At 38.5% G+C, this 21,555-nt stretch overlaps 1 protein-coding gene across 10 annotated transcripts in view; it reads right to left on the bottom strand.

The window, feature by feature from the left end:
* The window catches only part of ANO4 (anoctamin 4), a 213,775-nt gene that overhangs the window by 13,298 nt on the left and 178,922 nt on the right, over nucleotides 1-21,555 (bottom strand). For all 10 annotated transcript variants that reach the window (XM_054073539.1, XM_054073520.1, XM_054073573.1 and 7 more), the window contains 10 exons: nucleotides 20,575-20,715; nucleotides 18,164-18,328; nucleotides 15,114-15,150; nucleotides 13,029-13,140; nucleotides 11,872-11,929; nucleotides 9,642-9,739; nucleotides 6,088-6,230; nucleotides 4,900-5,052; nucleotides 3,076-3,223; nucleotides 566-685 (listed from right to left, as the gene is read on the bottom strand). In XM_054073539.1, the coding sequence (XP_053929514.1) occupies nucleotides 566-685; nucleotides 3,076-3,223; nucleotides 4,900-5,052; nucleotides 6,088-6,230; nucleotides 9,642-9,739; nucleotides 11,872-11,929; nucleotides 13,029-13,140; nucleotides 15,114-15,150; nucleotides 18,164-18,328; nucleotides 20,575-20,715 (1,175 nt within the window). The remainder of the gene's footprint in view (nucleotides 1-565; nucleotides 686-3,075; nucleotides 3,224-4,899; nucleotides 5,053-6,087; nucleotides 6,231-9,641; nucleotides 9,740-11,871; nucleotides 11,930-13,028; nucleotides 13,141-15,113; nucleotides 15,151-18,163; nucleotides 18,329-20,574; nucleotides 20,716-21,555) is intronic.

Here is a 21,555-nt window from a genome sequence, read left to right as displayed (position 1 = left end):
TTGATTCAAATGGCAAGTATGTGATTATTACTAATAATTACATCTCCAAGCAAGGGCATAAACATATTAATCATTCAGCAATTAGTAAGCGTTTGATTTGAGGTTGTATAATGGTTGCTTAGGACAGACCCTGTTTATGCCTGGCCAACCTGTAAAATACTCAGTGTGGTCACTTCTATGCAACCTTAACTTTCTTGTGCATAAATTATGATACTATCTGATTACAATTTCATCTCAGTGGTACCTCAGAAATCAGTCACTTATCATTGGCCTTTAATACCATATTTCTCCGTGATAATTGTGTCTGATTCAAGCCACGACACCACAGAAATCCTGCATTAGGAACACCTGCCAGATATCCACTCTTTGACTTCTTTTGTATCTAAGGAAAGAATCATTCAGGTAACAGCCAAGCAACACCATGAGCATGTCCCTGAATAGCACAGTTAATTCCTTCTATTAATGTTTTGTTAAGTTCTGAAAATGAATTCCAACCTCAAATTTATCACGATGCTTCTCCCTTGCAAAGTCTTAAAGCAAAGAGGTATTGTGATCAGATACTTACCTGCAATATTTTAAAGGTGAACCAGAGAATTCACTTCCATTTGATGTTGGCTCTGAACGGTTTTCAAAGTCAGACACCAGAAATACTGATAAACTGGCATTAACATAGCCAACCATACACCTAGAGGGAAAAGATCCTGTAGTCAGGACACAGCAAGATTTTTCCATTAACTGTTGTACGCAGGAAGATGTTCTCTGGGTTTCATAGAATCCATGGTGTAACAGTGATGCTTATTAATATTTGAAAATTATATTAAAGCAATATAAAAGAAATGGTCAAGTAGGTCAAGATGGACAATAAAATTGAAGCAGTGGTAGATTTCTGTAGGAGAAGAAATGGTGAAGACTGGTTACTTTTGAAAAGAAAAGTCACCTAAAATGTGACACAACAGAGGCACGGAAAATAGTGAGTAATGCTAGGAAGATAATCAGAATATTCCTGCTGTTACCTTTCTTGCACTTGCACAAAGAGACATTAAATCAGATGGAAAGGCAATACACTTAAAATAGATTTTTTTCCAAAATGTACAGTTAATAAGAGGAACTGAGTTCCAAAAAAATCCAAGAACAGCTGAGCACTGGGAGGGTCAAGCAGAGTTTGGAGAACACTGAAGAGAGTAGAGAATGTACATTGCCTGACAAAGGGCTGTGTGAATCATTAGAAACCTTAAGTTTGGTGTTAATAAAGTTGAGGAGAGATACAGCAGGTATATTGTTCTGCTCACTCTGTACTGCCCAGGCACATGACTCAGCTTGGTGCAGGGTATATGCACAGTAAGCTTGGTTTTGTTTTGTTTTGGATTGTATAGTCTGAGAAATTATATTTAAATGCCATCCGGCTTTGTCTTACAATCTCCATATTGATTGGATTTGGAACTTAAATTAATTACAACATTTTTCTAGTATCACTGGGTGTCATATGGATCTAATACCATCTAATGCAGGTGTTTTTTGAAAGAAGAAAACACGTCCTTTATTTAAGTCATTCAGCAGTAGGTGTTCTTGACTCCTTAATCTGAAAGAATTCAATATTCCTGTGCATTTTTTAATAGCTTCTTGCTTTTGTGATAGTACTTATCAATAACAATATCCAGAATGCTGACATACATAGCTTTTATCCCAGCTGGCTCCTTCAAAGGATGGTTTCATCTACAAAATCACTCAGAAACGCAGCAGAAATGTAAAAATGCTGTACAAGAGGTTTGTTAAAAGATGTTAAGAGCTTCCTCTGTGAGCCAAGCTACTTCCCCTGTGCAGGACTAGTTTCAAAGTCACGAAGTCATATTTGAGTCTTTACTAAAATAATATATATAATGGTGGTTGCTTTTTTCATGCACAGTGGCCCTGAGAAAATCAGTAGCAAGGTAAGTTGCTGACAATGCTTCAATGTCCTATGAATCTTCATAATGGCAAAAGCAGAGGCACATGCTCAGGAATGACTTGCACCAGACCAAACACTTTAACCATGAAGGATCTTTAACTCTTCAGGAAAAGAAATGGAACATTTCCCCTGGTACCAACTAAAATGCCAAACGCCTTTCAGGACAGCAAGTTAGCAGCACTGCTAATCAGGAGCTGCCAGACCAGCTGCCCTTCTGCGTCAGTGTGATTAAACAAGCAAAAGATGGCAAAAAAAAGCAGCAACAGAAGAACTCACTCTCTGTAGCAGGGAAGAAAAATCAGTCTGCCATATGTCTAATAGTTGAATGTAAGCTCTCTGTCACTGTCCACTGTTTAGCTTGGGTTTCTTTGAACAGCAGCTCATGGAAATGCTTAGGAGGTAATTGGCAAACTGCGTCTACTTGTGTTGTTCAGTTGGACTGAATGACTTTCACTGAGTCCAACAGCCTCAATTTTACAAGTCGCCATGTAGCAGCTATACTCACATTTGCTGGTACTGTGCACATGCTAATACAATCTCAGTGTTTAGCAACACTGAAAGAAAATCCACTTAGGCAGCAGGGATTCAGTTCACAAATGTCTCCTGAAAGATTTAATCTAAAGACTCTGGTTTTGAAAACCAAATTACTTTGCTCTGTAAGTATGTCTTGATTTATTAGTCGGAAATAGCTTCCTCTTGTTAGACACGACATATTTTTTTTCCACAATACATGCTGAATACTACATCAGGAAAAAAACCCCTAGTGAATAAGTTTAAAATGCTCATTCAATCTGTAACTGATAAATATCAGCATTGCTTTAGAATGAAAAGAGGGTTATATCCATGTACACCAGCTGGGAAGTGCAGCTTCTACAGCATACTGTTACACACACCAAATCTCTGTAACAGCTCTGCCATGTTTTACTTGAATTAACATCATAAATAATAGTCACTCAGCAACTCATTCTGTGAATATGCAAAACATCAATATCTATGGCTGATATCTGTTACCTACGTGTAAGCAATGAATTTGAATTAGTGGAATCAGAACATATGCAGACAGTACTGCTGTATTTATTCAAGTAGTAAGTGATATTTATGCCCATCTGTTTTCCCAAAGAAAAGCTTACTTTTGTCCAGCTTCTCCTTGGCCAGCACAAGGTCCATATTTGTAAGCATAAACAAGGCGAGGGATGAAATCTGATGTCACAGCTATAACAAATGCATTTGTGATAACAGAAAGGATTCCAATGCCTTCAAGGATCCCATACCATATTCCTGTTCAACAAGGAGAGTATGTTAGCTCCAGAAAAAACAAGAACAAAAGTGCTTAAGATACTGCATGTTCTGAAGTAGTTGTCTGCACTATCCAAGGTCTTTTTAGGTAGTTTCTATACAAGAGTCACTGAGCAAAAATAATTTTTCTTACTGAACAGCAAGAGTTCCATGGACCAGATTTCTGTTCCCACTGGGTTGGAATTTTGTTTATCCTGCAAATAATCTCAAGGAAGCTGCAAAAATGCTCATGAAGACCTTGGCTACACCAAGACACACAACTATGTGGGTAGTTTTAAGTAACACTCTAAGCCTCCCTGTTTACGATGAAGGCTATCCAGCCTTTGAGGAGGTTCTACTACAGCAGCCATAAATATATGCATATTAAATATCCATGCTCTGACTGTCACTGGGGCCTTGAGTGTAAATTATGCCCAGCTGATCAGCATGTACCTGTTGGTCTCAAAATCTTCATGGCATGCTAATGTTATGCAATGGCACACAGACCCTAGGCATCACCTGGGCATTTTGGTCCACCCTCAGCCATCTGACTGCCTTGTGTTACAGGCACACAACAACTCTGGTCATAAGAACCATCACTAAGAACCACACCAAAGGAAGGCTAGACATACCCGTTAATTTTAATGAGGTCCAAAGCTGTCCCTGAAAACTTTGCTGAATAAGGAGCAAATGCAACTTATTTTGAGAAATCAGACCTGAATGAGCCTGAAAAATACATCTATTTTTACGTTATATAACTTCTTTTTCTGGAATTATGTCTGCAGTGTATGCTGTGTACTGACTGATGTCCAGGCTTGTACCTAAACTCATAGACTCACATTGTTCACACACAAAGGTGAACCAAGAAGCAGACTTTAGGTACATGGTAGACTGTTCTGAGAGCATAAAGCCCGGGCTTCTGCTATTTCATGGTATGGGCTACTGTTTTTCGCAGTGCAGATATGCAGATGTATCCTATTTACCCCTCCAAAGGCAGCAGGGATGCAGCATTGGGCAGTTGACTTTGTGTTACAGAGTCCTTCCTAAAGGTGTTCTGCTTTTGCACACTGTAATGACAGGGGAGATTTACAGTCAAAATATCTTCAGAAAGACCTTGCAGCAGTGTGTGGCTGGGTGACCTCAAAATATTTAAACCCTCTGTTTAGCAATGTAGGTGTGCTCTACTGAGAGCAAGTAATCTCTTGGGATCTAGACACACCCTGTCTCACTCACCACGGACCCAGTGCCACTGAATCACAGGGCAGCTTGGTTTTAGCCTGGTAAACAGAAACCACATAGGTCCCTTACAGGATGTTGACTGCTTTAACTTGACTTTCACGATTCAGCTGCTCTGTCTGGTCATTATATTCAAACTGAGCAGTGACATGTGTTCACACAGTGTGTCTGCCATGAGGAAAAACCTGCAGAGAACACTGATCACTTCATTAAGACGTCTTGGCTTTTAAGTCACCCAGAAAACAATTAAAAGACATTTTCCAATATAGGCTATTAGTTGCATAAGTAGATTGACATTGGATACTCAAAGATTTTTAAAAAATCAGATTGCTTGCTGTTAATGGGGAAGGCAAATGAATACCTTAATCTGCTTTCACTTAAGTAGTCAGTGCTTTGCTTTAAAAATACCACACACACATAACAAACACAAATAAAAAGCTTACCTATATCTTTGGCTCTTGAAGCTAAAGGTCTTCTCCACTGGGTAACAAATTTGTATGCATCAAGCCGAATTTCAATAATATTGTTAAGTAAGGCCAGAAGTGGTGCCAGTGGAAAAGCTGCCACAAAAATGGTTGTGAAGCCAAACTGAAGAACTAGGGGGAAAAAAGGAAAGATCACAGTATAACTAGTAAGATCTAATCCCAGGTTCTAAGATACCAAATAACGTTATGTACAAACATTATGTGCAAATATACAAACACTTCTTATTATGGCGTACTATCAAATAGTCTAGTGAGACTTGTACAGCAATTCCTTGCCAAAAGCTCAGAGCAAGGATGACAAGAAGAAATGCGTGTCTTCTTCTCAGGATGGGCAGCAACATCTAGATTTTGTAATTTGGAGTGAAGCTTGGAGGTGGACAAACTGTGCTTCTAGAAAGAGTCATTGTCACTCCAGCATCAGCTACAATCTCTCAACACCTGCAAAGGGTAGGGCTGAATACATTCCTTTTCATAGTACAGATAGGCAGCAGCTTGAAACTTCATGGAAGTTTCTAGAGACAGGTTTTTGGACTGCCAAATTTCTTTTCAAATGAATTTGAAAAGAATTATGTCAGGGAGAAACAAAAAAACTCAAACCAGTAACGACATATGCAGTTCAGTCACATAAGACAATAGGTTTTGTTGTTTAACATTTTCTTTGAGCAGTTATCCTTCCCTTTCCTCTGGAAAACACAATGTCTTTTGGCAGAAAGGTACTTTGTAAATACAAGATAGTAAATGATGGTGAACTTTAAACATAAACAAGCATCCAGGTGTGTGCCACACAGTGTAAAAATAAAAGCTCGAGGGAATTTCTTTTATTGAGTAAGCAAAGTTCTTCAGAAATGTTTACAGGTGAAGAGGTGGGCTCTGATTTAGAAAACAACTTTCCCTACACACAGCCAGAATAAGAAGTGTTTCACAGATGCAAGTTTAACAAACCAGCAGTGGTGTGGTTAACCACTTTGGTTTGATTTGTTTCTTACAAACTCACTCCTATTCCTCACCTGACCTGTAAGAATGCAAACCATTTGGCAGGCTCTTCAGCTTTGTACAGCAATAGTTAAAAGAATATACTAGCCCACAACAACAAAAAAGCTACAACATCAAAATTAGTGCAAGAGAGAAATAAGGTCAGTGCCATACTCATTTCTAGGTATTCATCAAAGAGTCCATAAGCATTCATAGGTTGCAGGTTGTAGTCCTTTTCCCATTGTGGGAAGTTTGTTTTTCTTTGTGTGCCATACTCTTGTCGTAGTTTTCTCCTGGTCCACCAGTTTTGAATTAGTCTACAATTTCAAGTAAATTAAGGAAACAAGGTAAAGAATATTATTATTAGCTATTCATCCCCAAACTGGAAGAAGCTAAGAGTGCACAACACACCTTGCAAGGTAAAATTCCCAATGCATAGGAAAATAGAGCATTAGTAATACACGTGGCCGATGACACGGTGTAATAGATGTGAAAACAGACACAGCTGATAGACTGCAATTCAGGCCCAGATGCTGTCAAAATGGAAGAGTAATTTTGACATCTTTTCATTACTTATTTACATCCTTTCTCCCTACACAGAATGGTAAGTCACTTCAGGGTCTGTTTATATGACACAATTCAATGCTGCGTGGAGATACTTGAGCTCTAATTGAGAAATTAGACACGTATACAGAGTGTTAATGCTTCCTATGTGTGAGGCAGCATCTTTATACGGCTCTACAGTGCACAGAGATAACAGTCCCTGGGCAGTCCTGAAAGAATAAAAGCAACCTTGAATTGTGTCTGCTGCTAAACATTCAGAGCAAAGCGCAGAAACATGTGGACTACTGACAACACATGTTGGCCAAGAGATAGATGGCTGACGTAAAAGATATCTCCATCTCAAGAAGTGGAGGAGCTGTACTGGACTTCAGAGGGAACATATTTTTCTTAAGGAAAATAGGGGCACTGTGGGAGGCACTGAGCCAGAAGGGAAATGAGTGCTCACATCAGAAAAAAGACACTTTTGGTCCTTCGAGTCAGGGAGTTGGACTGGCTTGGCCAACAAAGGACATGAGTTAGAAAGCAAAAACAGAAATAAAGAATTGGCCAATTGCATATTTTCTTAAGGCTTAGAGTTGATTTTTCCATTCAGGCCATTTACCAGAAAGGTTACTTTTTCTGTGTTCCTTAAATAAGTGTAATTGCAACTGAGTGCAGGACATTAAAAATCTAGAATTTAGGAGTTCAAGGAAAAAAAGTAGGAGTACAAGCATGAACTTCAAGCCAAAATTTGGAAGTACATAAAATATTAATATATTTGGGTTTGTCAGCTTGCAGCCAGTCACTACTGTTTGAAAAGGCTATAAAAAGGCCTTTCCAGTGAATGAGACGTATTGATTTTGGGACAGTAAAAGGCACATCTTTGCAGTCCACAGCACCTTTTGGGACTTTGCCTCTCCTGACCCGGTGATGATGGAGTGGGAGGGTTAAGAATTGAATTTATGCAAAGGCAGAAAATTGAGAGATGAGGTGGGTGGGAAACCAACAGGCTGAGATAGTTAACTTCCTTCTTTGAGAGAGATGAAACACATAATCGGTGTTACTAATATGTGATTTTAATATGGATGTATGTTGTTCCTTCAAGAAAACCATCAACTTGAAATTGTAGTTTCCTACCTCCAAATGAAGCAATAATTAATATTTTGTTTCCTAGTTATCGCAAATGTATCTGGGTAGGAGAGGAGAACTGATGCACACTTTCAAAGGTTTGGAGGTGGTGTTTTTATGAAGCAGAAGCACCACACTGAACATGTCAGTATTTGTATTAAAAATGCAATCACTAAACAATTAATACTCTAGCACACACTCTAAGGACTCTCTTTGATATCTTTGAAACCTAGTTTTTAATTCTCGGGCAGAAACTTCAGAAAGCAAGCAAGCCAATGCCACATGTGTATTAATAAGAGATGTGACAGAAGACATTGGGGTTCCTGTCACCAAAGAACAGCCGGTGGCATTTCTGGCTTGCCCTGTATGTGGCTTCAGCCCCTGTGAGAGGACAGGAGCTGTGCTGCCACCCTGAAGTAGTGAAAAAATCCACTCTCCTAAACAGGCTCCTGGTGTTGCTTTCCTATGGCTGTTTTATGGGGAAATACTCTCTGCTGTCAGTTTTGGCACTGTGCAATGTTGGCTCTGCTTGAGTCTCAGCAGGCAGCCACTAACACAGGAGTGGAGGTTCAGTGATGGACTATAGGATTTCCTCCAAATCCTTTGACTATCCACATGGTTTTGGCTCCGATTATGCTCTCAGCAGAAGTGATGGTGGCTTTCTCCACACAAAAAGGGAACGTACTCGCCTGCAGCATTTCAGGGCTAGAAGGTGGACTGAAAGGTCTGGAGGTCAAATGCATCTCTCATCAGAATGGGTTGAAGCATCTCACATGATTGTGACTGTGTGTTTTGTGCTGTGATTTTCATTGTAGCTCTAAAGTGAAGAGACTGATTTCACTTGAAGCAGTTTATTCCTATTAAATCACTTGGTTTTAAACAATCTCCTCTTATCTCCTTCAGTCACCTTCTTTAATCTCCTTCTGTGCTCTTTATTAAGTTTCAAAATCCCTACTAATAGGTAGCAGGAAGATCTAATGAAAACTGACAAAAGAGGCAGGCACTGGAAAGAAAAGAATCAATACTGCTACTGCTGCTCTTCCCTCTATCTCACCCCTAGTTAATTCCTCCAGCTCTAACAGCTGCAAAATCCCCGCAAGCAGCACCAAGCACAAACCTGGGAAGACGGAGAGATAGCGAGCTTTGAGCACCTTGATTGCCAATTACTTTGTGCATTTAAATGATTTACTCTGTTCCCATTACTGCTAGATGTGATGAGCACTGAGGCTTCCTGAAATTGTTGCAGTGACACATTTCTGCAGCCCAGGGACCGAGCTCTGCGCTAGCTCTGCTGTGGATCCTGCAGCAAAGCAAATCCATCTGAACTTTGCAAGGGCACACTCTCTGACAAAGTCAGCTCTCTCTTATATTTTCACACTGGCTAATTTCCCTTAATGACCTGCCACACTGTCTTTAGTGTCAACTGTCTATATTAATCATATTAAACATACTCATTAAATACTAATCAATAAGAAATGAACCAATAGGAAATGAATAATCATCAGCCTTTTTAGCTAGGGCACAACTCCATAATACCCTGAAGATCACCAGGGAATTTGTCAATGTGCCAGTCAGTACATTTTTCTATTTCTGAGAGGGTATATGCTAGCAGTGCATTTTTTTCAGCTCATACCTGCCCTTTCAGGCATGTTTTATCACCCAGCAAGGATAAATAATCTTTAGCATTTACTGGCATAGCTAAAAAATGCTACATATATTTCCTGCATTTGAAGTACAGTGGTTCTACAGTTATTTTTTAGGACTTTTAAAACACTTAATACAATTTAATGAAACCTAGTACTTCCCATATATTTTTTATTTGTTAATATTTTCAATTATACTTTCACTTCTGCGAACTATGTCCAATGTGAAAAAAAACCCCAAACACCATCTATCTCTATATGTCTGGAAATCTATTGTAAAAGTTCTGTATCCTGGGGGAGGATTTGCTATTGTAACGACCACTGTATCTTGCTTTTATGTAACTGGTCATAAGGAAAGCATAAACTTACAATTATTCTGTGACTTACAGAGTCATAGGCATCAGATTTACTTACGGGTAGCCCAGTTCCATGAAATTATTCCAAGTCTGCTTTAACACCATTATAATACCCATTTGCATACACAAATCAATAAGGCATCCACTAGGGTGGCACTACAGAAAAAAAAAAAAAGAAATAGGTTAAACAGAAATAATGCAGAGTTTTAAAGCATTTCTTAAAGACTAGAAATGGATATTAGATAATGCACTTAATGGAAATTAAACACCATTGTCTTTTTTTTTTTTAAACTTGAACTCACTGGAACATATGAGATGGTGTCATACCATCAGCCTTTTAAGCCTGTCATCCAGTTCTCTGCAGAGGTCAGAATCAGCTGAAACCAATGCATTTTTCACGTTAGTGCTTCTAATATGTTGTGCAATAGTGGTGGGAAAGAGGCAAAGGCTACCGAATTTCTGCAATGATCTCAATAGTTTTGGGAGAGGTTGACTCAGGCCAAAGAATAAAGAGAAAATTCTTCCTGGCTGCACAGACAGTTTATGCCTAGAGGGTAGACCTAATACCATTCATGGAATACTCTGTAATGTCTGTGACTGAGTGGACCAGCAAAGCTATTTTCTTCTTGAAGAACTGCAAATCTCTAACTGTGGAGCAACAGTTCTTATTATCACTTGCTGAGTACTTGCTTCCTTTAGCAGTGGCTCCAGACCTTGAAGGAGTAATGTGGCTTTTGGGAGAGAGTACAAATTTAGATAATTCCACAATTTTTCGTCTTGTATTGGAAGAAATGGAAAAGGATCAAAAACTTTCTGCCCTCAAACAGCATTTTGCAGGACTGTCTTTACAGATCTGAACAGTGTATTGTTAAACCCTGGGTTTTTTGGACAAGCTGAACAAACCAATGTCATAGAACAAGAACTACTTAACTTTTAAGGAGGAAAATTAGTTATGACCTGAAACAAAATGTGATATGAATTTCTTATACATACTGATTCATACAGTGCTCAAAACCTGTGTCCCTGCTGAGGCTTCTGTTGACCTCATTCAAATTCTCCTTTAGATTAACAGGTCAGCAGATTATTATTATTATTTTTTTTTAAAATTTACTTCTCTGGCTTTATTAAATCATCATCCTTCCGTTTTTAGGAATCAGTCACACAAGCTAATATAACCTGAAAGAGGCAGGTGCAATATTAATGAAGTGGCAGTGATATTACAACCGTAACATTGCTAATAGATAAATTGTGGTCTGAATATGCCCATGGACACTGGACTAGATTATATCATATTATTAAATGTCTTAAACTTGGCTTCATCCAGCAGGTGAAGAGAGGGCTGTTGGAGGGATATCTGGGTATTATATTTTAAATTATCTCCTAATAAGGCGTAGAGCGCATATAATCAGTAAAGTTGAGAATTTTTCTATTAGATATTTCTCTTATTATTAGACTTTTTTTTTTTTTAGCTCTGAGAAAAATACAGTAGAGGACTACTAATATTAGTTGTCCTCTAATAATAGTAGGGACTACTAACAGTAGCTTCCACCAGCAACTGACCCAACCTGTAACACCTCACTGTTGCACTTCTCTCACAAGGCTAGTTCTTTCTTCCTTCCATCCCTGCTCCTGCAGAGAGGTGAGGTTCTTTCCCTGTTTTCTGATCCCTCCCCCCGCATGAAATGATTTAGCCCAGTAACTCATGAGAAAACTAATTCAGCCAGAAAAAGGAAGAGTTTCCTGCCTATACAGGGAACTGAATAGGCTCCTCACAGGGCTGTACAAGCCAGAGTCAATGCAGAAGAAGAGGAAAGAGCAAACTTCTGGTGGAAGGCACAAAGGAAGAGTGCAACTTTCTTCTTTTGGCAGCAGCAAGCTGTTAGGTCAGCTCAGCCCTTCTCAGATTTTGGAAGGATGTTAAGCAAATTTCTGTCTGCCCAGAAGAAAGGATTTTTTTAGAAACAAAAATTTATCAGATTTTTATCTTTTTTTTTTTTTGCATTTCAAGGAGGAAATATTTACAGTGTAAAAATGTAACGTTTGAACTGTTTGATAGCACTATCCAAATGTGATGCTAACACTAAATCTGCTAACATTGAAGAGGGCATATATATTAATTTGTATATGTTTTTGTAGCAGACGATAGTGCCAGCAGTGTGGAATTAGGTGACAACTGGAAACTCAATAACACACTCAAAGATACCTAGACAGTTACACGTCTGCCTCTGTTTGCATTCACTGCATCTGTGGGCAGCAGATAAATCAGTGTGTAGTTAGCAAACACTCACCTCTTCCAATCTCCACCGGTTTATCAGCCTTAAGTAGGCACCAGGGTGTCCTGTAAATCTTTAACACAGGGATATACATCAACTATGTTGTACAAACAGTCCGTTGACAGTAGCAGGAGAAATCTCACACTTGTTTTAATCTAATGTCATCTTGGTGTGATTGATGTAACTATAAAAGATGTTATGCTGCAGAACAGTTTGGGAGATTTCTGGAATAATTTCCACGGAGTGCTAAGTATATTTTTATGCCCAATTTTATTTCAATACCAAGTACTCTGTTGCTGGATTTTCAGCATATTCAGAGAAAGAAAATCTGAATAAAACTGTTCATGCCAGTTTGGAAAATGACTTTCAGCAGCCAGTTCATTTCTTTACCATGAACTGCCTTTCTGTGGAATCAGTGAAAATGCTAGTTTTCATTAGGAAAACATAATTTTCTTACTGTTCTCCCACTTTTTCTCTCAAAATGATTCCCACAGCTTCCCACATGCAAATAATCAACACTGATGGATCCTTATACTCAAGCCTTCTGTACTCAAAGACTCTTCTTTTGCATTTAGGGAACTTGCAGAAAGAATCATACACACATATATATATTTCATTTTCTGTGAAAAAGATCAACTGATAACTCATAATTCACTCTTAACAGTGCAAATCATATAATAGAATAAGGAAAGTCTTCGTGCGGTTGGACTAGATGATCTTTGTAGATCCCTTCCAACTATTCTATTCTATTCTATTCTATTCTATTCTATTCTATTCTATTCTATTCTATTCTATTCTATTCTATTCTATTCTATTCCATTCCATTCCATTCCATTCCATTCCATTCCATTCCAGTGTGAAGTAAGCTACTTGCCTATACAAATTATAGACATAAAGACAGAGCGAAGTGACCTGCATATGTGGGACACATCACTTCCTAACTGTGAAAAAGTTAAAAGTTAGCATTGAGTCAATGTGGTGGAGGGAAATGAAAACTACATCTGTTTCTGGGCTTTTGAAAGGAAAATGAAACTGTCCTGTTTTGCCAGCACGGAGTTTACGTTTTGAGATGTGTGACAATATGGTACCATTTTTTTTTTTTCATTCTAGACAATTTTATTTCTTCTCTCTACTTCATTTTGTACATGTGAGGGTGCAGATATCAATCCTACCTTCCAAGGAAGAATGCTATATAAAAGGTAGAGCTGTTCAGATTGACAAACTGAAAAAGAAACATTTTCAGAGTGAAGCTGTTCTCCCACTCGGATTCAGTACGGGGCTGCTCTGTGAAGAAAGAGGGCAGAGTTTCAGACGTTTAGTCAGTTACAATTTCCCTTGGCACAAGGCTGCACACACCTATCAGTGCTGGCAATGTATTTGCAAACTAGCTTGCTGATTTCAAATTAAAAGCTGACAGAAAAAAATGTTTCCAAAAGCAGCGCACAGTTAAGCGAGCCTGTAAAGAGTTAGAAATCTCTTCTGGTAACTGCATATGTATATTCCCAGGGGACCATAAGAAAGTGGTCAAGATAATGTGTATACTCAACTTCCCTCCTGGATTCCTGTGTGCTTTACAGGCTCAGGCTCTTTTGTTTTCTTTTCTGCAACATATCATAATAACATCGCCAGGAGGCACCCCATGAAAAGCAATGTAAGTGCCTTTTTGCTTGAGATGTCACATTGAATTGGAGCAAATTCTCCTTGTAATTCTATTTAATGGATTTGCCCACCGTGCTGGCACCTAAGAACTCTATACAGGTATCAGTGGAGTGCCACTGTATGACTCGCTTTCCTTGTCTTAGGGAACTCATGACAGGAGACAGAGAAAAAATATTTTGCATTGGATGGGGTAAGGCAAATGGAAAAAAGGAAGACATATTCTTCTGCTCAGGCAGGCCCTTAATCTAAACAGATATCAAACCAGAAGCTAACAAAACAACTTCTATGCCAAAATACCAGTACCATGCCCTGGAACTACTTTCCAGTTGGCAGGAACTTGTTATTAGTCACTCATTGTTGTGAACAGGAGTAATCAGAGGAGAAGTGGAGGTGCTAATGACGATTCTGAGTGTTGTAACAGTAATATTCATATACAACTTCCAAAGGAGCCTCCAGTAAAGTACTAGAAGTACAGAAACAACAACAATAAACCAGATTATTTTAAATTAGAGCTGCCCTACCCATTAGGAAATTTCAAATACGTGCATCAACAAACCCATAAAACAGATCATAAATTAACAACCCTGTTAGTGCTTTGGAAATGCTGGTCAAGAAACCCCGATTTGTGTGTATGTATGCCAGTACATACATATTTAGCTAAGCAGAAAGAAATAAAGCATCTCAGATTTTTGATGCTAGGCTGTGGGAAGGACAAGTCTGACTCTGTTCACGTGCTTATCAGAGACAGTGGCAATGCTCTGGAGGAGCACAGACGTAAGGTCTGGAAATGGTCACGTAAAGGCTGAAGAAGGACATCCTGTATATCGCTTTGCTGCCAATCCCACTCTGAGCTTATTACACTGATAAAAATCTTCCAAACCAAATCAGAGTCCATCAGAGTAAAAACCACAAAACAGTCTGAACAGGGTCAGAACAGCTTGACCCACTGAGTTTTCATACAAGTGCTTTCTGCAGAAGCTTCAAGAAGCAGAACTACCTTGATGATAACCTAGCAAAAAGTAATCAAGCTCCGAGGTCTCTAGATCACATCTTACTGTCCCCAGGGTTTTAAAGGCAGTAAAGGGGCATAGTCTGTGCAAATCACATACTTGAAAGTCATATTGCTCAACTGTTGCTAGCAGGTATCTTCTCCATAGATACAGGATGGAAAATACATTTTAAACAGCATACAAATGAGGACTCTCAGTGTAATAACAAATAAAATAATGAAATGCTATTTTATCAGAAGTGCTTTGAACACATAGCCTATGACTTCACAGATGTAGAAAAGCCCTGACAAAAGCCCTAGCCAAAATCAGCTGTGTATTTCTTCTGAACAGACACCAAAATCTGCCCACCTGGTCCAAAATATCTGGACATCATCCATGTACACAGCTATCCAGGAACTCAATATAGCACTATGGCTTAATTATATATATATTCCTTTATAATAAAGTTAAGAAAAACATTAATTCCTATAGACTGCAACTTAGCCGGGATTTTTTTTTTGTATTTATATAGACAATTTCAACACTACGACGATATAGGTACCAAAAATCAGTACAATATAATTCAGTTTTGTATTCAACATTGCTTACCCAAATTTGTTAGGAAAAGAGCGACCTTTTCATACAGCTGTAACAGAAAAGAAACAGCCTCTTAGCTACACGAACAGCTAAAAAATACAGAACTGCTTTCTATGTAGAGTAACTGCTCTTACATGTTAAATCTGACATCCAGATGGTCTCTGTGATATTCTGATAATGATGCTGATAAAACTACATAATAGTAATAAAATAATGATATAACCAAACAGGGAACAGAAAATTTTGAAGCTTATATTCAGCTCTTTTCATCTATTATATATGGTGAAAAAAAATTCTGTCACTGTCTCTATTTTACATCACAATGAAAAAGAGTGAGATAACTTTTCCAAAAACATAAAGCAGAACAATAGCAGAACTGAGATTTTTTTGTTTTATTTACTTCTGGAATATTTATCTCACAAAAAAAATCACTGTATTAAGAGCATGTTCTGGTATGTTGGGTATTTTGGTTTTGTTTGGGATTGTTTTGGTGCTGAAAGGGAAAACACTGGGGGGATAGGGCTGCTTCAGAGAGAGTCTTTAGTCATCCTCACTACCAGACACATTTCTTACTCTGAGTCAGTGACATTGTTCTAAATCCTAAGTGGTACTTTCTTAGATACTGTGCTCTTTAATTCTCTGGGAGACTGCTAACTTGACAAAGCTTACAAAAATTATCTTGGAGGGTTTCCACAATTAGTATTTGCAAAGGGGTTTTGAACCTATAAAGTACATCAACACCAACATCTCTATTAGTGTAAATTAGTCCAACGATTTCATTGTGCTTTAAATGAGTTTGGAGCCTGTTCCCACAAAACGCTAGATGTCCTCAACACTCACTGGTGCCCACAGGGATACAATCCTCATATTTCAGGCTTACTTACTCCTAAAGTGCATATCAGCAAGGTTTCTTTTCATTTGCGGTTATCCTTAAAAACTCTTGCTTAAATTGAGTTATGTACAATCTACAGATCAAACAGCCTGCTTAAGAACTAAAGTAATCCTGAATTATCTCAGCAATGTTAATAACCACTTCTCGCTTAGAATAGCTTTTTGCTGTCTTTGGAGTCAACAGTTTTGTTTCAAGTAATGAAAAAGGTGGTTTCTTCTAGATCTAAAATCATCTCTTAAGGGCAACTGTGAAAGTGCTAAATATCTGGGTGATTTATATCCTGATTCTAGCAGAAAGTGTGCTATTTTACAAATGTATATTGCTTTGCAGAAGAGGGTATCAAAACTGTATTTTGTTGCTATTCTGCCTGGAACAGTTCTTCTGCTCTGTATTTTTATTTCTATGGGTTCTGTCACTGGAATTAACAGGTTTTCTTAACCTAGGTAAATCTAATGATTGTTCCAAGTCAGGCTGCAGGTTTATCTGGGAGATGTTATGCTTGGAGGTAATTTTGTTTTGTCCTGATGGATGCATCAGTGCAGGTACCTAGCTCGCAGAGCATCCAGTCTAGAAGTTACTTGTGGTCTAGACCTTTACCCTGATGCTTAAGGGGTTGTCAACTCATATCAGGATCACTGCTGTTTTTCCAGGCTTCCTAGCAGTGATTTCCCTACTGTTATATACATCTTGGTCCATTCTGGCTTTATTACTGCATCCTTGCTTGCTCTCCAGCTAACTTTTCTTGAGTCAGAGTTTGTAAAGGATTCAACTACCTAAATTGCTCCTGGGGATTTCCCCCTTCGCCCCACCAAAGAAATCCCATTACTGTCCTTCAGTAAACTACATTAATCTACCATGGGAAGTGAGGGATTATGTTCTTAAGTGTTCTTTTGAAAACCTCCTGCAGTTACATATTTTGGGGATCTTTTGTTCCCATGATCTCTGTTCAGATCGAAGGCTGTGGTGTTTATTGCATGGCAGTGAGTATATGGCTTAACAAATCCATCTTTCCAGTGCTCTACTTACTTAATTTACTTTAGGAAATAAAGCAATATTTCTCAAAAGGCACCTTCCCACCATCTCCCATGATTTAAAAACATTCTGTGAAACTGTGAAACTCTTTGAGAACCAAATAATTATTGTGTGTGCAGTATTTCTTTGTTGCAGCTTCACTGTGTATATTCACTTATACTGAGAGCCTGAAAAGGATGTTGTACTGACATAGATATGTATACAGTTTTCTTTTTATTTCTTCTGTGCTTACAGTGTACTCTAGGTGGAACAAAGAAAATCCCCAAAAGCTGCTGCAACAAACAATAAATCAAAAATAACATAAAAGAAGAGAGCCCTCAGTACAATTTCAGAGAGAATAACAGCTTCCACCTGTTCTTTACATCCTTTCTCTGCCTATAGTCTCACCCTAGGGAAAACACAGGAAATCCACAATTCTTGATGGACTGTCCTAGTCACCAGTCCAGTCTTGTGTATGACAAAGGGAGAAGCACAGTCCTGCAGCAAAGCCTCTGCCATTTCCTGCTATATAAATGAGGGGCAGTTAAAATTTTCTTTTTAGATGATGGAAATTCTTGGGTATTGCACAGGAAAGAAAGTAGTCTCCAGGCCAGCATGTGGAAAAGTGCAGGCTTGAAATAACATCTCATACTTCCCCTAGGAAGTAGTCAGTATAGCTCCTGGAGCAAAGCCTAACATGCTTTTGGCAAGAAGACACTTACTACTGAGTGGGTAGAGTTACTCTGTCCTGGCTCCAGGGCAGAGGTTGTAGGTTGATCCCTCCTCACCCTTAAAATGTCTCTGGTGTGCCCTGGCAAAGGCCATATGCATCTCATGGAACAAGTCATGCCTCTCAAACTCTGTGAAGTTTTACCTCAGGGGAATTCAAAGAAAAAAAAATGTGTCAGAGGATAAAACGAGAATAAGGACATGTCTCCATAAAATATTTTTTTTCAACATTCAAACATGCTTCACATAATGTTTTGGGTTTGGAATTTTACTTTACATGATGAATGATGCCTATAAACAGTAATACCACATCTAGCCTAGCAAGGTACACCATTTTTGCTGCAAAAGGAACCGACCAGTAATCTCCAGACTAAGCTATCTACTGATCTGATGGCTCAGGTATAACATTGGAGATGTTAGTTTTACTCACCACATTCAGTAACATGATGATGCAAAAGTTGATGCACACTGCAGTCCCTGTAGTTGCAACCTGAGAGTTATTTCTGATTAAAGCCCATTTAAAGGCAGCAAAAGTGCTGACAGTCACAACACGGTAAATAACAATGCCAAAAACAGCAGCAATCACCACACAGATCTAAAGGAAGAAAAAATCAGAGAGAAGAATCTGAAAACTTGCAATAGTACAGGAGTTAACTTCTTCCTGAAACACTGAAATTTAAAGCAATGAAATAAAAAACTTGAAAAGTACATCAATTTTGATTCCAGAGAAAGGCTATATATATATATATGAATATTCTTCTTATTGTGAAGTTTGTTTTATTTTCCATAATGCAAAATATCTTTGAATTCATATAAAGATAATTTTTAGTTATAAAAATTTTCTTGAAAATGTACCTCTTCCTTAGCATTAATATGGGAAACAGAGTTTACAGCTCAGGGAACTAAAAATTTTCCTTTAATGGATGTTTCATGATGTCTAAAGTCTAGTCTTAGGCTGATGTCCCAGCTTGATGGTGTCATATTTAGGAAGAATTTTTTTGTACTTCATGGACCTCACAAATACATGAAAAAATGTCTCCATTTGTAAGCACCTCCTCAACAGTTGCAAATTATGTCTTACTAACAGTTCTAGAAGTATTCTATTTAGGGAATGCAACAAATTTGATTGCCCTTGTAATTTCTTCCCTGACGAGTCTTTCAGCAAATGTGGGCAGTTGCAATGTGAAAGGCATGCAGCTGAGCCAGTCTGCTAAATCACTTGATGTTCCATATGCAATAGTTGAACACTTAATGACAACTGTTTTCCATTGTGACCAGTTTATATCATAGTTTAGAAAAACAAAAGTACATGTGAATGTGAAGGGTTTTCTCTGGATTCCCTGCACGGTGTTGAGGGGAAGAAGGACTACTTTCCTTTGTTAACAGGGAACCACTAACCTGGTTCAACCAGTATTAATAACTGTACTGTGAGAGTCAGTGCTGTGAAATTTAGAAAGGTGTTCTAACGTGAAGTTTTGCTAACTATATATCTCCTGTATGTAAAGCTATAACCTTCTAGGATTTTTTTTTTTTAACCTAAATAGGGGAAAATTCAGAGTTTTCTAAATCATTTGAAGCTATTCCAATGATATAAAATAACTTCAGTGAAAATAATCCATGTCCTATTTCAAGGACTGTTATGGGGACAATTTGTTGTGCACACAGTTGAGAGCAAGGCTACTTTCTCTGAAACTTTGAGATCTATCACTAGGCTAAGAAACTTAATGACTGCATTTGCAAAGAGTTCCCCTTTAAGACTAAAATATGTAAAATATCGCACGTGTAGAATCAATTCTGAGCAGAAATTGCAGTCCTGAGCAGAAGTAAATGTCTTCAAGAGCTTAGGCAACCATTATGTTGGCTCTTTGTGCCCAATGTCTCTGTTCACCTGACATAGCAGAGCACAGTTGATCTCAATAACACTCTTGTCTTTCTTGGCCAAGATTGCTTTGGACAAATTGGGAGCCATCTGTTTCTTACAAGCCCTCCCATCTCCTTCAAACACAAAGTTGCTGGGCTAGCTCACCTATGTGGCTCTCCATAGCTGCTGAAGTTGTATACATATATCATTTTCTAGCCATCTGGAAAAGCCCTAGTAAAGTCCATGAGGGTCTGGGTTGATGTCGGCTGTGTTTTCAAGGCCACCTCAACCACTGCTGTTGCCATGTGAATAACAGCGAATATCATCTTCAGTGAAGCTAGAGGATGGGGGTATTTAGGCAGAAATACATGCAAACCTCTGTTAGGAGAAACTTTCTTACTGCATTTAGTTTTATACTTTGGAAGGGGGAAAGATGCCTTATTCTAGACAAGGAAAATCGGTTTTCCATTTCAATCACATCAGGAATATGAACCCTCTTTCCTCATCTCCTCAATACACTGAAAAATTAGGACACATTAACGTCATTAAGTACTCTAGGCACTCTGGTTAGGTTCTCTGTAGAATTCATAAAGAACAAGTGCCTTTTCCTGGCATGTCTCCTTGTCACTCTGCACTGTCTACACAAGGAAGCAAGGAAATCGGTGAGCTAATTCAGTGAGCTGATGTTGGTGCCTAAGTGTGATAGTGTCACTATTCTGGCACGTGTTGCTACACACAGCATTATGTATATAGTCTTGAAGGAAGGACTTAAATATCTGTGAGATCCAGTGAAGTGTAAACTAGTGTAGGATTTTATAAAAACTCAGGAGATCTGCTGTATGTAGATTTTCAGTAAACAGTAAACATGCTAGAGCTTATTTAGCTTTCAAGCAGTCACATCCAATATCTCCATAGTGTCTCAGCAGAGATAATGTTGTTTTGCATTTTTTCAACTGGTAAATAAATAAAAGTTCTCAAACCATAAAAAATATTCCCGATGCAGAAACAATGAGTCTGCTGCATTTATCTGCAAATGCTTGATAAGGCTCTGGCTTCCCGGATATGGGGTTCATTCGTTCTTTCTTGGAGTACTTGGCTTCAAACTGTGGCCGTATTTCCTCCTAAAGAACAGACAGATAACGTTAGCATACAACACATAGGAAAGATTATGTTCACATACAGCATAGGAAAGATTATGTAGGAAAATTCAGATGATTTATCAGATCACTGTTACGAGGAATTACGTCTCTGAATTCAGCAACTGGCACAGCCACTATAAAAGCCGAGCTGGAAAATCAAGTCTCCTTCATAAGAACTAGAGTAAATCACTGTACCAATGAAATTGTATTGGAAGAGTTTATTAAATTCCTCAATTAGCTACTCATCTAACCAATACTCTTTCAAACTATATGGCTGTAAGCCAAATAATTTTCAGGTTGATACCACACAGCTTTCCAGCTTGGTATTATCCTATTGATACTGGTACTATACAACAAAGCAAAAAGTAAATAGTCAACAGAAGTCTCTCAGCATCTAAAGAAAGCCATGACATCTAATATTGCTCAATTCCTTCCTAGTTTGGACAATATCGTGAGCAGGAACAGCTTTCAGAAGTGGAAATGTCAAATCCTGCTTTGCTATAAAAATTCTCTTCTGAAATGAAACCAGGGGATTTCTTGAGGAGAGACCTGGTTACATCTGTTTACAGTCTTGTCAGAAAGACAGAGTCCACCCTTGGTTCAGATTAGGTCTCATGGGCTGCAGCTACAGCAGGGCTACTCCACTGCCCTGCCATCAGGGAGGTTCACCAACACCCATGTGTCCTGTGGTGCTTCACCCAATTCTGAGATCAGGGATGCTGTCAGAGATGAGAGAGAGCACCAGAGTGTGAAGATGGACTCTTGTAGCTGCTGGCAGTCCACATAGATTAGATCAAGTTTTACAATGCTCTGATGCATACC

This window comes from Cuculus canorus, chromosome 1 (assembly GCF_017976375.1).
Source record: "Cuculus canorus isolate bCucCan1 chromosome 1, bCucCan1.pri, whole genome shotgun sequence".
Classification (NCBI taxonomy): Eukaryota; Metazoa; Chordata; class Aves; order Cuculiformes; family Cuculidae; genus Cuculus; species Cuculus canorus.
This window is presented reverse-complemented; position numbering and strand designations above follow the sequence as displayed.